Source organism: Nilaparvata lugens, chromosome 2 (genome assembly GCF_014356525.2).
Source record: "Nilaparvata lugens isolate BPH chromosome 2, ASM1435652v1, whole genome shotgun sequence".
NCBI lineage: Eukaryota > Metazoa > Arthropoda > Insecta > Hemiptera > Delphacidae > Nilaparvata > Nilaparvata lugens.
This window is the reverse complement of record NC_052505.1, coordinates 89,686,693-89,703,531: the sequence shown is the minus strand read 5'-3', so window position 1 is coordinate 89,703,531 and position 16,839 is coordinate 89,686,693. Positions and strand designations below refer to the sequence as shown.

The window sequence follows — 16,839 nt, the reverse complement described above, 5'->3', positions numbered from 1 at the left end:
TGACGAATAAATATAATTGATTATTTTTAACAAGAATGAAATTCAATATTTCATCAGATATACCGGTATCAGATTAATAAAAACTTGTAGTACCCTTCTATTAAAACATTTTAAAGACTACTTTGGCCATTTTGAAGTTGAAATATAAAAATAAACAAGTTGATACTAGATAATATACATTTTAACTTGAAAATGGCCAAAGTAGGTCGAAACTAGTCGTTAAAATGTTTTTATAGAAAGGTACTACAAGTTTTATATTGTTTTTATTAATTTGAATAAAGTAGCCCATATAAGTGAAGTGATTTTACCGGTATTAGCCATCTTCTATAGAAGGTGTTTGTTCTCCTATCTTTCTCCACTGCCATTATAACGTGGACCTCACTATAGTGGGTTTGGCTGGAAGGTAGTTGACTTGCCATTCCAGTAATACTGGGACTGGGGTGCGGTGAGAGGAGATTTGCTAACCTAGTTTGTGCTAATGTGGTGGTGTGTGCTGGTGTCGCTGGTGTCTGTGGTGGTGGCAATGCAGCGGTGCAGAACGAGCGGCAACCTCGCAACACGGCCACCATTCGACCCGAGTCGCTCGTCGACATGGACCACGAACGAGCACTACGCGAGGCTGCAGTCGCTGTCGGAGTTTTCGGGTGAGTCAATAAATTTTTCACTTTTCACTTATTCACATAATTCATATTTCAAATAATTATGTTCACTCATGCTTACTCATATTACAAATAGATAGATTACACACATTATTTCACAACACATTTTAGTCCAGACAATAGAGACAAAAACAGACAGGACTCTGCAGAACAAATTAGGGGGAAGCTGAATTTCTGCAGGGTGATATAGTGAGGTCCACGTTATAATGGCAGAGGATAGAGATAGGAGAATAGCGGTGCCGAATATCTTCCTAATTTATTATACTTCTACATTGAAAAAACGGATTTGGCAACGTTGCGAAGCTATAAAAGGATAGCGATATCTGTTTTGTCGAATGAAAGACAAGGATAGCAACACCAATGTTGATCAAATATACTGCCATTATAACGGGGACCTAACTATAGTATACTGTATATAATATGGTACATAGCCTGGAACCGAAGAGCCCCCATCGTTACACTGCTTTCTACCCGGGGACGCCCCCCACCCCACCCCGAAGTTCGAAACTGCAATTACAAATATCTCGGCTACAAATAATTCTATCTGACTTTGATCTAATCCATTTCAGGATTTTATTTCAGGAATAGATCTACAAATTAATGTCATATAACATTCCATTATATCCATTGTTCTGAAAGTTATTCCCATACAAAGCCAGAGAATCAGGATATTTTCATCACATAATGTTATACTTTGTCTAATTAAAGTTTACGCTTCCGTTTTCCGAAAAAATGTTTCATATAGAGGTTATAGCTCGTTTTGAGGCCTTTGAAATGATGTATCATAAGTCGAACTTTTTTTATGAACTATAATCTTAAATGGCCAGTTAATCTGCAAAATGTGTGTTTTTTCGCTAGATACCAATTTGAGTACGAGTAATAAATAATACGGTACCACCAACAGGAGTTTTCGGAAAAGTATTATCAAAAGTGATTTTTTTCTGTTCTATTCTCAATGTCATCCACTTCGCAATCACTAGATGATAGAGAATTGAATTTGGTATCAAATTGTGGACCAGGAGTTATTCTCCTTTCACGTGCATTGAATTAAATTAAGAATAGATAGTTTTGAGATGAGTTAGGTAAGTTTAAAGTAGCCGAAGATTTCTAGAAATATATCCTCTGTCCAGAGTTCAAGCCATTTTTCAATCAAACGGAGTGGATAAACAAAATTATCCCTATCGGGCAGAGGTGAATTTTAAGAGTTAATTGGTAGAGAAATTTGTTAAAAACTGATTTTTGACTCGTATGATAAAGATTCCATCTCGATATTAATTGTAACATTTTTATAGTAATGTCTTTCGGAAATAAATGCACAATAATGTGATGTATTTACTGTATGAGTGTAACTCCAATAAGTTTAGTAAAAGTATATATTTAATTTATTATTCTATACAATACAATAGTTTTTTTTGAAAATGAATTTCACGTCCTATTCTCTCACAAAAGGCAGAATAATTTATCGCTTTGTAGATAGTTGATGATGAGTAGTGTGAAATAGAGCAAATTATTAGATTAGATTTAGTAGTCCCACTCAGTGCTGTATCAAGATTATAGACGATAGACTAGTTATAGTACCTAGTTGTTGAAATTGTTGAAACATTTACCTATAAATTGATAGAAGAATGACTGATGGCAAATGAACTACACCGACTCTTTTCTGGACTCTGACGAGTCACAAAGAACCAAGAAGCAAAGATGCACGGAGTGAGCCGCACTTTGTGGAATCAACATTCTGTGAAAAGAGCAGGCAGGATGCTCTCACATGGAAGATCACTGGCGATCGGCAACCAGGCGTTCTGCTCTTTCATCCTTTTATGCCATCAGAGTGCCTGCCATCACACGATTACACAGCCACTCGTCTGAGAGACCTCTGTTCTGCTTCTAAATAAAGGCTACCTTTTTCAAATCCTAAAAATAATAACATCAAAGTCTACCAGTCTTGCTGGTGTCATAATAATGTGTGCAATCATGGGACAAGTGGAATGAGTAAGTTTAACCGCATTGAGTTTAGTAGTATGTTGACTATTTTTATATCCTGTTTTCAGGATATATGATTCGATATGATAAGGGAGTGGTTTATCATGATATCAGTTATTGTATGAGAAACTTGTTATTGGTGTATTCGGTATCCCCATTGGGAAGGTGCTTGAGGAGACCAGCTCCATATTCATGGCTTTGAACCCCTAGCATCTAGGGAACTGTGTCCTTGTGTCCTTGCCTTGAAATTCTTGGGGGGTGAGGGAGGAGTCAAATTGAAAATGAAATGAAATCTTTCGGTAACAATTCAAGGGGGGGGGGGTTAGCAGCGAATCTGTTTGACATTATGATAAGAAATTATGAATAAGGAACAAACAATCTTAACAGGGATTATAGTAGTATACAATAAGTCAATATATAATTATTATCATCATCCACTCACTCTGCTGGAATACTCTGCTAGTTACTTTCATATTATGTCGTCATTGTTCATCCATTGGTTTCACGCATTATCAGAAATGTAATAAATTATTCAAATTATCTCAATCCTAATTTTTGTTTAAGAGTCGCTGATTTCACTACTCTCATACATTTTTTTTGTTCCATTCTCTTGAAATAGGTAACTTATATTATTATAACGGCTCCAGCCGTTTCTTGAATCCCATCTGCCATTTGTTTCGATTATTCCAGTCCCCCTCCCAGTCCACAAGATTCATCGTATTACTATATATGATGTGTCCCATCATATATCATATATACATATGATTCATAATCTGTATCATATACTGTATATGATACTATATATGAGTCCCCCTCCTATTCATCATACTACTGAAGTTGATGTGTGTACAGTAGCTGTAGTAGGCCTATATAGTACGGTACCTGTTTGTTCCACATTTCGGGCGGTCTACCTCTCCTTTTTCCAGGAGGATCCCAATTCAGTATCCTCTTGGGTCACCTCTCATCTCTCATCCTCTGAGGTATGTCCCGTCCCAACAAGGCGCTTCTTTTCAATATGCTCAACTGTAATGTCCAGTTTCCCGATACTATCCCTTAACTCTGAATTCCTCACTCGATCCATCCTTGAAAAACAACAACTCCTGCGCAAGAAATCCATTTCCACAGCATTTTTCAATTTTATTTCAATTTATTTATTATAAACACACATAACAAGACAAAACAAAATTACAAAGAATTTGAAACAAATAAAACACAATAAAATGTTACAAATATAAAAAACCATGGGCTTTGTGGTTGGGTGTGTTGGAGAAGAGAAAAAAAAGAGAGGAAGATACCTAGCCAACTATGGTTTCCCATATAATAGGCAGGCAAAGAAGAGAAGAGAAGTAATGAGGGAAAAAGGTAAGGGAGAAATGGGGGGAAGGAAGAAAACAGAGGAATAGGTACTCAAAATAAAGGTAAGCGAGTCCACTGAAAAAAGAAAAAACAATGCTGGAGCAGAAATCTCGAGTCATATATATAAATGGAAGAAGAAATTACTGTATGTCCAGTTTTTTATATCCAGTTTAATTTTTCCGCTGATCTTATTGTCCATGAGAAAGTGATTTGGAATGAGGTTTATTATTTTAGTACCTATGTAAATTAACTGCCTCCTTATACATTCAATATTTGTGTTATAGGTTACATATTTGTTAGCAGTGGCCCTTAGATTATAATAATTAAGTGTAGAGTTTATTGTGAGAGGAAAATCGAATCTATATTTTATTAAGTACTCAATTACGGTTTTTATGTATAATTGACGTATAGTCATGACCTCAAAATCACTAAAAACCATATCCGTTGGATAGAGCCTGGGTTTGCTTAATATAGTTTTAATTATCAGTTTTAGTGCTACAAATAATTCAGCAATATGACAGTTGAAACAGCCTCCCCAAACAACTATGCCATACTGCAGAATTGACTTGACTAGAGCATGATACATCATTTTCTAGTGGTTCTTATTAAGAATTCTGTTAACTTGGTAAAATTTAAAAGATAAATATCTAATTTTTGTACATATGTATTTAATATGAACATCCCATTTAAGGTTTTCATCAATTTATGATTCCCAAGTACTTAGTATTATTGATTTTTTTAATGGTGGGACAATCACAATTACCCAAGTTTAAATTGCACTGAGAATTCATTCTTTGACTGTCTCTTTTTTTCCAATTCTCATGTTTCAGAGCTATAAATAGGTGACTTATTTTCTAATAAAATTGTTTCAACTTTGATAAAAGTTATTGTTTATTTTATCTTTTCAAACATATTGAATTCCTTCAAAGACACTTAATGCAATTTCAAAATGCTGTACTTACAAAACTCTCTACTTAATACTCTCAATACACACAAAAATCCTCTTCAATCAATGTGCATGATGAAGAAGTACTCATTACTTTGTAAAGTTGTTCATTACTCTGTGACATAAATCGGACACATAAAGAGAGCACAATGTTCTCGGTTCCCCCGTAGGAACTGTGTCTGCTGTCTAGTTTATCAAGTTTTTATTCCATCAAGTTTTCATTTCGTCAAGTTCTTAGTATATCACGTTCTTAGTTTGTCAAGTTCTCATTTCGTCGAAGTTTTCAATGCGAGAAATTTTCAATTTTTCAAGTTATCAATACGTCAAGTACCTATTCAGTTCATTATGTGTTCAGTATGACAAGTTTTCAGTTCGACACTTTTGCAGTTGTTTTGCGGTAGTATGGCGAAAAAAATCGGGCAAAAATGTTTTTTGTGCTTGTCTTCATCTCGAGTTGATAAAATTGAGACTTCACCTTACTTCAAACGCTTGACTTCATCTCAAATCGATGAAGTTGGACTTCACCTTACTTCAAACGCTCGACTTTATCTCGTTTTGACTTCGTCTCAAATCGATGAAGTTGGGACTTCACCTTACTTTAAATGCTCAACTTCATCTCGACCTTAAAAGCTGGCGAGCACACCCTTTTTTCACCGGGGTGCGAAATGTACTATTAAAAACTAAACCTCTACTCAATTTCTGGAGGATCTATCCATCTACCTGGACGTCGGTATGTGTGGGTTATGCATAGGTAAAGCGCACAAAATGCATTAACAAATTGAATTGAGTGGCGCGCGTCTCGCAAAGAGCAGTTGAGCTGCAAACCAAGACCTGCTTGCCTCTCAAAGCGGCTTGCTGAGCTCAAAGTGTACAGGGACCAGGGAGGAGGTGTTTAGTATTCAGCAGCAGTCGCCGACGGGTGAAGCCCAAGGAGCGACTGACAGTTCATGAGTGCACGATGTGATTCGACTTCCAAATAGACTCTGCCCTTCCGCGAGGCCCTTCGTTCCTCGTTTCTCGCCCTTGACTTGCCCTGCCGCGCATCAAGAGACCCTTCCAACACGTCACCTGCCCCGCCACCTATTCAAACTTCATGATGCAACCCTTTCACAGCCAAGGCCGCCCTATAAAAGAGCTCTACACCTCGAGCAAGGCAAAGCAAGGAGGTAGTTCGCCTTTATTCCTCCAACATATTATTGATGTCATCATTCGGTGCAGGAGTATTTGGAGGATACTTGAGAGAATTAGTCGATTTTAGTAGGCTGTCTTTATATTTGTATTAATTTGACGACGTTCAACCATAGAGAAACAATAGCATAAGTAAATATCCCATGGTATGTCGTAACTTTTACTGTTATCTCAAGCTGATAGTCCACGTAGTTCTTTCCCATAAAGCTATGTGACGCTGGTAGTCTCTCATATTGTGCCGTTCGTACAATCTCACCCGGCCAAAACAGTAAAAATCTACCATAATCGACAATAATCGGCTTGAGATAACAGTAAAAGTTGCGACATAAACGCCCTATACCATGGGGTATCTACTTACGCTATTGTTTCTCTATGGCTCAACTGTGTGCTTGTGTAATAGTGAGTGCACTGTATTGAATGAATCAAATATCAATCTATCTTGAATACTATCTTACAAACCATCATATTGCTGTCATCATTATTCTATTTTGAATTGTTTCAATGTTTTTTGAAACAGTTTGGGCAAATTTTATTATGTTTGCACATGGCCAGTGTGGATGAGTCACCAAACAAAATATTTGTAAGTGGGGAGAACAGGTTTCATTTCTTACAGGAAACACTGAAAATGTTTGGAAAAACAGTAATTTTTTTTGACAAACAATGAGTTTCCAAACTTTCTAAAATGTTTGTCGCTGAGCCCCTCAACAAACATGTTTGCCGAACATGTATGTCGAACATTTGTTTGGTGTGAACACGGCTTTACTCACCATTACGGTATATTATTTATTCTATCTTAATTGGAGGTGTAGTGAGATACTGTTTGTGGTTGGTGCTTTATTATAATGGTAATCAACGCAACAATTAATTGGTATTTTCAGTGATAAAAAGAATTTACGTATCAAACCAAAACTCATGGATCGATTTTATTGTAATGATAATTATTATCAGATAGAGAAGTGGTTTGTTCATTCCAATAATCTAATTCATTATATTCCATAGCCATAAAATGTTTGTAATAATTACTTTTCATATCGACTTTAAACTCTTAGTAATGCGACTAATACTATTGCGAGTATTAGTATACAAGTATACTATAGTAGTATAGTATAGTATAGTATAGTATAGTATAGTATAGTATAGTATAGTATAGTATAGTATAGTATAGTATAGTATAGTATAGTATAGTTATAGTATAGTATAGTATAGTATAGTATAGTAAGTATAGTATAGTATAGTATATAGTATAGTATAGTATAGTATAGTATAGTATAGTAAGTATAGTATAGTATAGTATAGTATGTATAGTATAGTATAGTATAGTATAGTATAGTATAGTATAGTATAGTATAGTATAGTAAGTATAGTATAGTATAGTATAGTATAGTATAGTATAGTATAGTATAGTATAGTATAGTATAGTATAGTATAGTATAGTATAGTATAGTATAGTATAGTATAGTATAGTATAGTATAGTAGTATAGTATAGTAGTATAGTATAGTATAGTATAGTATAGTAAGTATAGTATAGTATAGTATAGTATAGTATAGTATAGTATAGTATAGTATAGTATAGTATAGTATAGTATAGTATAGTATAGTATAGTATAGTATAGTATAGTATAGTATAGTATAGTATAGTATAGTATAGTATAGTATAGTATAGTATAGTATAGTATAGTATAGTATAGTATAGTATAGTATAGTATAGTATAGTATAGTATAGTATAGTATAGTATAGTATAGTATAGTATAGTATAGTATAGTATAGTATAGTATAGTATAGTATAGTATAGTATAGTATAGTATAGTATGTATAGTATAGTATAGTATAGTATAGTATAGTATAGTATAGTATAGTATAGTATAGTATAGTATATAGTATTACTATTGCGAGTAATAGTATAGTATAGTATTACTCTTCCTAATGCGAGTACGTATTGAGATTTATACTATTATCATCCATTATCTATAGTAATTCTATTCCCATCTGCAAATAAACTACTACTCGACATTCTCCAACTTCATTTAAAGCGGTCCCTAGACATTCAGTAAGCCTATATACTTTTAAAAATCAGGACACACAACTAGAGTAAACACGTGATAGACACTGTCCCCTGAGCTCGTAATAGCCCTGTTCTGAGCTCGGGATTTGGCTAAGTTCTAGACTTTGAACAGCTGGAGTCAGAAAATTGGTTTTCCAAAACGGGGCGTAGTCGCAGGAAAATAAATCTTTATTTTCTCATTTCTATAATTGGAAAAGTTTTTCCTTGACGAAATGAAACATTCCTAAATAATTCAAAATAGCTGAAACTTTACACTATATTCTCTTTATTTTATTTTATGTTTTTCTAGTTTTTCAATTTTCTAATTTTTCGAAATTCAATTTAAACGTGACTTTGACTATGAATAGGCCTACGAAACCAATTCGGAAGCCAATTTTCTGACTCCAGCTGTTTAAAATCCAGAACTTAGCTAAATCCCGAGCTCGGAAACCGGCTCTAAATCATATTATGCCCTCAAAATCGAGTTATCTATCGAAAATGTATACCTTTTGAATTGAGCATATTGTTAATTATTAATTTTTGTTTATTATTTCTAATAATTTATTGTGTTTGCAGTCCACCAGTGTCGGTTGCTCTGGGTCTCCCCCCTGTGCGCTATCAGACGGCCATTCCACCTCCCCTCTCCACACCCCCTTCACCACCAGAAAGCAACAACAACAATAACAACAAAGAAGAACCGGATGATGGTGAGTTGTGGATACGGTATTCAAAATATTAGTGATTAATTTTGGATAGACTTTTTTATTAGACACATTCAGACTATTTTAGGCTACTTATAGGCCAAGGTTAATTATAAATGAATATTTATAGACTCAAGTATGTTCTGGAGCCACTGACAAGCCTCCTCTTCATCAGAATGCATTTTAGTCAGCCCTCAGCTCTTGTCATGCCCTCAATAATAATTATGTTGTGCTATTCGAATAAAGTGACTATTCGGGTTGCCCTAAGAGTAAGAAGCACATTGGACTAGAATTATTTGCAGAATTAGGAAGAGAAACAGTTTTTTGTTTATCCTGTTGATTCTCTCCGAATCATTTATTTGATGTTGTCATTATGTAAATGAAAGGAATAATAAGTTTGAATATTGGATATGAATCTTGGATACCTAAGAAGAAAGAATGGAGTAGGTTACAGGCTGCCGAAATGAGGGTTTTGAGAGCAGTAAAAGGGTGCACAAGGGAAGATAGGCTTCTCAATGTCGATATAAGAAGCGAGCTCAACATAAACTCCATATGGCAGAAGATTGAAGAAAATCGGCAAACCTGGAAAGATCATGTTGAAAGGATGGAGAGCGACAGGATTCCCAAGGCAGTCATGTTGTATAACCCGGTTGGGAGAAGAATGTGAAGGTGAGTTTGAAGTCGGAATTGCCTAATCCTTGTAGGAAGACGACGACGATATTTGATAATGTGATGAATCCCAACCGAAACCTCGAAACTGGTCGTATCATAAAAGAAAGTGAAGAGTACTACCGGTAGTGATTATTTTTATGTGTTCAAATAATATTTTATGATAATTAATTAGAATTTTCGTTAATAATAATCATTTAAATAATAATTTTTATTACTTATTGATGTGGTTTTCCATGACGAAACACTTGATAATAACTCTGCTGGAATCACCACATTTTTTAAAACGTTTCTTGAAACAATAATGTAGTTATTTCAACAGAATAATTTATTATTAATAGAAATAGCAAATTTTGTTTGAATAACTATCAACATTCTGTGATACAGAAAAAACAATGTTAATATACTGTTGTAGGCCTTTTCAGCATGAGACAAAGTAGAACATTTAATGCAATTCAATAAATCAATTTATCATATATAGTTGATAAAGGAGCATTGTCTGTGACTTGGGATTGGAAAGAATTTGCACAATGTGGTAATGGTAAAATATAAAATGGTTCATATCAGGTATTTATGAATTGGATGTAGAGAAGGAAATAGGAAGGTTTCAAATGATTTGTGGAATTATCAGTAGGACATTGGGGAAGAAAGCTACCACAAGCACGATAATGAAATTTTATAAGACAATGGCAGCTCCACTACTACTCTATGGTAGTGAATCGTGGGTAACATCAAAGCCACTTGAGAGTAGAGTGCAGGCAGCTGAGATGAGATTTCTTCGCAGAATTAAGAGGTGTGACAGAAGAGATCACATCAGGAATGAGGATATACGGAAAGAGCTAAATATCTTCTGCCTGAATGAGAGAGTTGCATCTTATCGTCAGCAATGGAAAGATCATGTGGAACGAATGCCAGCTGATAGGCTTCCTCACAGAATTTTCAAGTATAAACCGGTAGGGAAAAGAGACATAGGCAGGCCACGAAAAAGATGGCAATGATCATTATTTATTATAAAATAAAAACAGTAGATTGTAGTGTTGCTTATGATGATATTAGGCAATAGCTTAATCCCTGTTTGAAAGAAGAAGAAGAAACACTGCTTATATCCATACCCAATTGACCAAGAGGGATTGAATCATGACACACCTTTTCTAGCATAGTTTTATATTTTGGAGAGCAAGAAATACGGTTCTATTGAAGTGTGAAATGCGATGTCCACTTACAGAAGAAAACATCGACGTGACGAAGGAAGAGTCACCCCTGCCTTACATATACAAACAGTATACTTTAGCACATTTATATTTTAAAATATTACAGAACAAGTAATGTGTTTCTATTAAAGTGTGACAAATGCATTGTCTGTCAACAGAAGACAGCATCGATGTGACAAACGAGGAACCACCCCCGCCTCCGACGCCTTGCAGCGTAACAGGGGGTGGGGGTGGAGGTCTGCCGCCTCCGGCAACTCTGCCCCCGGAACACCACGTGTTGTATCCGCCCGTACACGAGACCATCTACGAGACCTCAGCCCGTCTACTCTTTATGGCCGTCAAGTGGGCCAAAAATCTGCCCTCTTTTGCATCGCTACCATTTCGCGACCAGGTCAGATATTTGTATCTTCCAATGTATATTTGTATATATTTTTATGTATCTTCTAATTTCTTCTATTGAGATACGAATTGCAACTGTCGATAAGAAAATACTTTACCATTTGTATACCCTAATCATACTCTGGGAGTGATTTGTGGTGTAGTGGATCACTATCTCCGTAAACAAAGCCATAGTGCATTCTGGTGACGTCAGCACAGGTAGAGCTCCTACACCAATAAAAATTTGTTGATTTCAGCTGATCTACATCAGCTAGTGTTTTTATTGGTGTAGAAGCCCTACCTGTGCTGACGTTACCATCAACCACATGTCATGCACTATGGCTTTGTTTACGGCGTAGCAGCTTTTAACCAGGTCACTCCCGTGTTATCGGATGGGCACGTAAAAAAGTCGGTCCCAGCAGAAGTATGACAGTCGTAAGGCCTATTCACGACTCAAATGAGTAGTCATATTCAGGCGAAGTAGACCTCCTTGCAAGGTACTCACCACCATCAAAAGCCATACGAGTTCACTTTTATACTCTGGACCATTTCGAGCTGCTTACAATCTACCACCAAAAAGTTTATTTTTATCACCAAAAAGTCCCACCTCGTCATAAAATGGAGGACTTAATACTGAAATAATTATTAATTTCTAATATTAATCAATTGCTAATAATTATGATCCCTTTTATACTGTAATCTATTCATTCATTGATTCAATTTAAAATGATTGGGGGGAAACCAACAGGAACACCCCAGAGCTGTTCCTCCCCCAATATTTTTTTTTTCATAAATACTAAGTAGTTCAAATGTTTTGCTACTTTATTCACTTGATGAAAAACATTGCATGTCTTTTGTTGGTGGAGAGTCCCTTGCGGGAAGGTCCCATATCATTGAAGCCATCAATGAACCTTACGACAGTCATACATCAACCGGGACCGACAGTTTAACGTGCCCATCCGATAACATGGGAGTTACCTGGTCAAAAACGGTTTGGTGATGAGCGGGTTTTAACCCGGGATCACTAGCCTGTTACGCAAGTACTCTATCCACTAGATCACAGATTACTCTACTTGATAAATCTAAATCCAATTTTCAGTATATATATCCACTATTCATGTAACTATTTTTCAAACTCTGTGTGGCTATTTGAGGTTTTACCTGTTAGTTTCCATTGTAAAACTAATGTGAATAGATAAATAAATACTCTATTTCGGTTTCAGATACTAATTCATAATTACGATTCATATACTAATCCAAAAGTTGTCTACGTTTCTCTCATTTTATAAATGTGTGTCCAATTTTCATAATTTTTTTCTAATGTTATGTGACTATTTGGGTTCTCAACTGTTTGTTTGATTATAATTTTGTAATTGTGAGTAAAAAATTAATAATTCGGTTTTAATTGATGATTTATATAATTTATAGTCTACTAGTTCAAAAAGTAGGTCATGTTAGTTTCATTTTATAAATGTGTATCCAATTTTCAGTAGGCTATATCCATTATTCATTATTCCATTCAAATTTTGTGTGTCTATTTGCATACTCACCTGTTATTTCCATTGAGAAATTGTGAATAAATAAATATGAATGATTGAATGAATAAATTGATAAACAAATTAATAAATATTTGTTTTTCAGGTGATCCTGTTGGAGGAGTGTTGGTCGCAACTATTCCTGCTGAACGCAATTCAGTGGTGTTTGCCGCTGGATTCGTCCCCCCTGTTCAGCGTGTCCGAACACCTGGCGTCGACCCCCAACGGCGGCAACTGCAAGGCCAGTCAGCTGGCAGCCGACGTCAGGGAGCTCAACGACACGCTGCTGCGTTACCGCTCCGTTGGCGTCGATCCGGCCGAGTTCGCTTGCTTGAAAGCCATCGTGCTCTTCAGACCAGGTTGGTTCAACACTCAGGTTTCAATCATTGAGAATTACCAACCACGTTTCAACCATTGATATCATTACTTTTGGAAAATCATGTACCGTAACTGAATTGAAAAATTGAAAGGCTCATCTCAAAAGAGACTTTTGAGACACAAAAGTGTGTGAGCAGACTAGGTTGGTTCGACAACCAACAAGTCAATCATTGAAAAATTATTTTCACTTGAAAAATCATGTAACTAAATTGAAAAATTGAAAGGCTCATCTCAAAAGTGTGTGATACTTTTGTGTCTCAAAAGTGTGTGAGCAGACCAGTTTGTTTCGACAACCAACACGTCAATCATTGAAAAATTATCTTCACTTGGAAAATCATGTAACTGAATTGAAAAATTGAAAGGCTCGTCTCAAAAGTGTGTGAGTACCTTTTTGCACGGCCATCAATATTTTTCATAGTACAGATATTTTGCCCTACAGTACCGACTTGTCCGTCGCAACGCTTGAAGAACGCTTCATGTGGCTTGGCCCTTAGAGGAGGATTGCAAAGTTGCATGTTGTCGCCTTGTAGCAAATAAATTTTATAACCGAATATATTATTGAACAATAATAAATTTATGAATTCAATGTTGGGGTCAAACCCTTCTTTTTAAACCTTTTCGGGATTGGGTAATTTAATCAGAGACACTCTGATGTAACCTGTGCTATAATTAAAGGGTAAGCATTAGGAATTAGGATTAGGAGGTATCGGGTTCGATTCCCGGGCTGACAAATAATTTTTGAATATACCTCTTTTCTGTATAGGGCTACTTGTAATATAAATATAAAGAAAAAGAAGAATCTCAGTACCCTTTTTGAAATATTTTATCACAACATGTTTCTGACAGTGTCAGAAATATTTCAAAAAGGGTACTGAGATTGTCAAAAACATGTGATAAAATATTTCAAAAAGGGTACTGAGATTTTTATTTTTCTTTTAAATTTTTGAATAGTAGCGCTCATAGAATTTCCATCTAGCTGTTTACCCTGTTGTCAATATTTGCAATAGCAGAAGTCTTCGGGCTGATTTACAGCATTTAATTTAAATTTTTGTTTGATAATAATTATTAATTAATAATTATGTGCTACAATTTGTGAGCTCCTGATTTTCTCTGTATTTTTCAATAATTGTTGGCATGGCCAGTTGTCAAGTGTTTTGGCTCAATAAAATTGAATTTAAATTTGTACATATGTGACTATTTTGTATGCATCATTATAGCACATGTATTTTCCATACTTGGTACGCCTAGGATTATACTCTTAAACTCATTCTGCTTAAAGATGTAATTAAATTGGAAGTGGCATTCGGCAATTAGGAGGTACTGGGTTCGATTTCCGGGCTGACAAATAATTTTTGTAAAGTAGGTAGCGCTCATCAAATTTCCATCTAGCTGTTCACCCTGTTCTCAATATTTGCAGTAGCAGAAGTCTTCAGGGTGATTTACAGTATTTAATTGGTTTTTTGTTTAATAATAATTAATCATTGTGCTTACTTTTGACAGAGACGAGAGGCCTGAAGGACCCACTGCAAGTGGACAACCTACAAGAGCAAGCGCAAGTGATGCTAGGCCAGCACACAAGGGGGCAGCACCCGACACAGTGTGCGCGCTTCGGCCGCCTTCTACTCATGCTGCCCCTACTGCGTCACGTCCCCACCACCCGGATAGAGCTCATCTTCTTTCAACGAACCATAGGCAACACGCCTATGGAGAAAGTCCTCTGCGACATGTATAAAAACTAGATGTATAGAACGCGCCAAACACATTTGCAACAATCTCAACAATTTTTATATTATTGTTGTTAAACTATTCAACTATCTATCGTGTAATGATATTGAATCTTTCGATCATCTTGAGCTATATAGTGAGATTGACGTTGTAAAGTCAGCACATGATTAAAATTGGTTGACTTTTTGTGTAGTTGAGAAGTTTATATTGTGGTAATTATTCATATTGAATGAAAATGACTAAGAAATTGTCAAAAACTACAGATTTATTGATACTTAGAAAGACCGGTTTCGGTTATTACACCATTGTCAATCTCTGATGAACAGAGTAATCAGGGTCTTTCTAAGTATCAATAAATCTGTGGTTTTTGACAATTTCTTAGTCATTTTCATTCAAAATTGGTTGAATTTGTTGTGCTGTATAAGACTATCTTTCACTGTTAATTCAAACCAGTACTATAGAGAAGAGATACTACCATAGAGGAGAGATAGCATAAAGAAGATAATTGTATTTTTTATTTAGGGCTACTTTTGAATATTAATCAAAATATAAATCTGAGTAGCCTTTTTAGGTGACGGAATAATTTAGGGTACTCAGATTTATATTTACATAAGAAGATATCCTATTATGGTTAGGGCGTTTATGTTCTAAATGTCTCTGTTAAATCAAGAGCCGATAGTCCTAGTAGTTCTTTTTCGTGAAGCTATGTGACACTGGTAGTCTCCCATACTGTAAACACTCTTCATATACTCTTCCCCGGCGGTGTTCTTATACTTAAATTTTCAAAGTGGATTTTCATTAGTATTTTTCATTTTTGTATTTTTAGCCGGTATATTGTTACAAAACATATTATGTTGTGCGAAATAAATTAATTTTTGAATTGAAAAAAACTCTCACCCGGCCAAAACAGTAATAATAGACAATAGTCTACAGTAATCAGCTTGAGCATGGCCAATCTATAGTGTAACTACTCTAAATTGGCCATAGCTTGAGTAGACAAAAAACGGCTTGACATTTGGAACATAGCCGACCTATACCATGGAGAGTATCTTCTTATACTTAGCTATCTTTACCGTATGCTAGTAGTCACGTGTGGAGCGCTTTCGGATTTTACATCCATTTTCAACACTCGTTTTTTGAGTACTAGTTTTTAATTGTTAATATTTGAACATTCAGACTGCAGTGGCGCCAATAATAACTCAAAAGTTAAATATATAGCAGTATAAAAGTTTATTATAGCAGTTCGTCATGAAAAGTGAAATAGATGAAAACTATGTTATTCTAGACAAAGCTGATAGTTCAATCCCAGCCCTGCAGCATTGTTTTTGAACTACCTATATATAGAAATATATTAGTTAATAAACTAGCAAAATTCTATCCGAATTATGAAAAATTATTATTAAATCATTGAAAAATATATTTTCTGGACGAAGAAAATGTTATTCATTATTAACAAAAATCAACAATTGATAATTATTATATACGATATACCGGGATGACTTGAATCAAGTTATCTACTACAGAAGGAGCATATAATTTATATTATTTTGAATTAGGGATAGAAAACTATTGGGCTGATTGATTGGTGTTTCATCCTGACATATGTAATTAAATAAAACTTATTGTCAGTAAATGAAATTATTTTCACTGACTTCACAACGTAAATCTCACTATATCTACTACCTACATAATGTAGGTAGTTGAAAATGCACCAAGAGAAAATAAGTATAGATCTCAACTTGATTCTTACAATTTCATAAACTATGAATCAAATCACAATAATAAGTTATTATTGATTATATTGTTCTACTGTTTCTGTTATTTTATAAGGAACATAAAGTATGATATGCTCAGTATTCACATGCTTATCAAGGAATTTATTCAATTCTTTCTATGGTGTTCACTCTATTGAGTTTAATTTATTTAAAAATCTACTTTTACTATGAATGGACATAACATTTACTATGTAAGTAATTCATCTGTAGTTGATGAATGTATAATTATATTGTAATCAGCTTGAAGACATGAATTTTAATTTTATATAAATTTTATTTTAAAGGAATAATTTTT

The 16,839-nt window shown here is 34.9% G+C and overlaps 1 protein-coding gene across 1 annotated transcript; it reads left to right on the top strand.

Annotated features, from left to right (window-relative positions):
* The first annotated feature begins 277 nt into the window (after window positions 1–277).
* LOC111059706 (photoreceptor-specific nuclear receptor) lies at window positions 278–15,046 on the top strand. The gene is made up of 5 exons (XM_039422054.1): window positions 278–644; window positions 8,749–8,879; window positions 10,912–11,144; window positions 12,773–13,025; window positions 14,545–15,046. The coding sequence occupies exons 1-5, from the start codon at window positions 592–594 to the stop codon at window positions 14,781–14,783; spliced, it is 909 nt and encodes a 302-aa protein (XP_039277988.1). The 5' UTR covers window positions 278–591; the 3' UTR covers window positions 14,784–15,046.
* The last annotated feature ends 1,793 nt before the right edge of the window (window positions 15,047–16,839 follow it).

Bases quoted from the DNA above. Each gene is read 5' to 3' on its own strand.
- LOC111059706 (XM_039422054.1), top strand. From the start codon at position 592: ATGGACCACGAACGAGCACTACGCGAGGCTGCAGTCGCTGTCGGAGTT. The intron at 645-8,748 runs GTGAGTCAATAA...TTGTGTTTGCAG, and splicing joins GTCGCTGTCGGAGTTTTCGG to TCCACCAGTGTCGGTTGCTC. The intron at 8,880-10,911 runs GTGAGTTGTGGA...GTCTGTCAACAG, and splicing joins CAAAGAAGAACCGGATGATG to AAGACAGCATCGATGTGACA.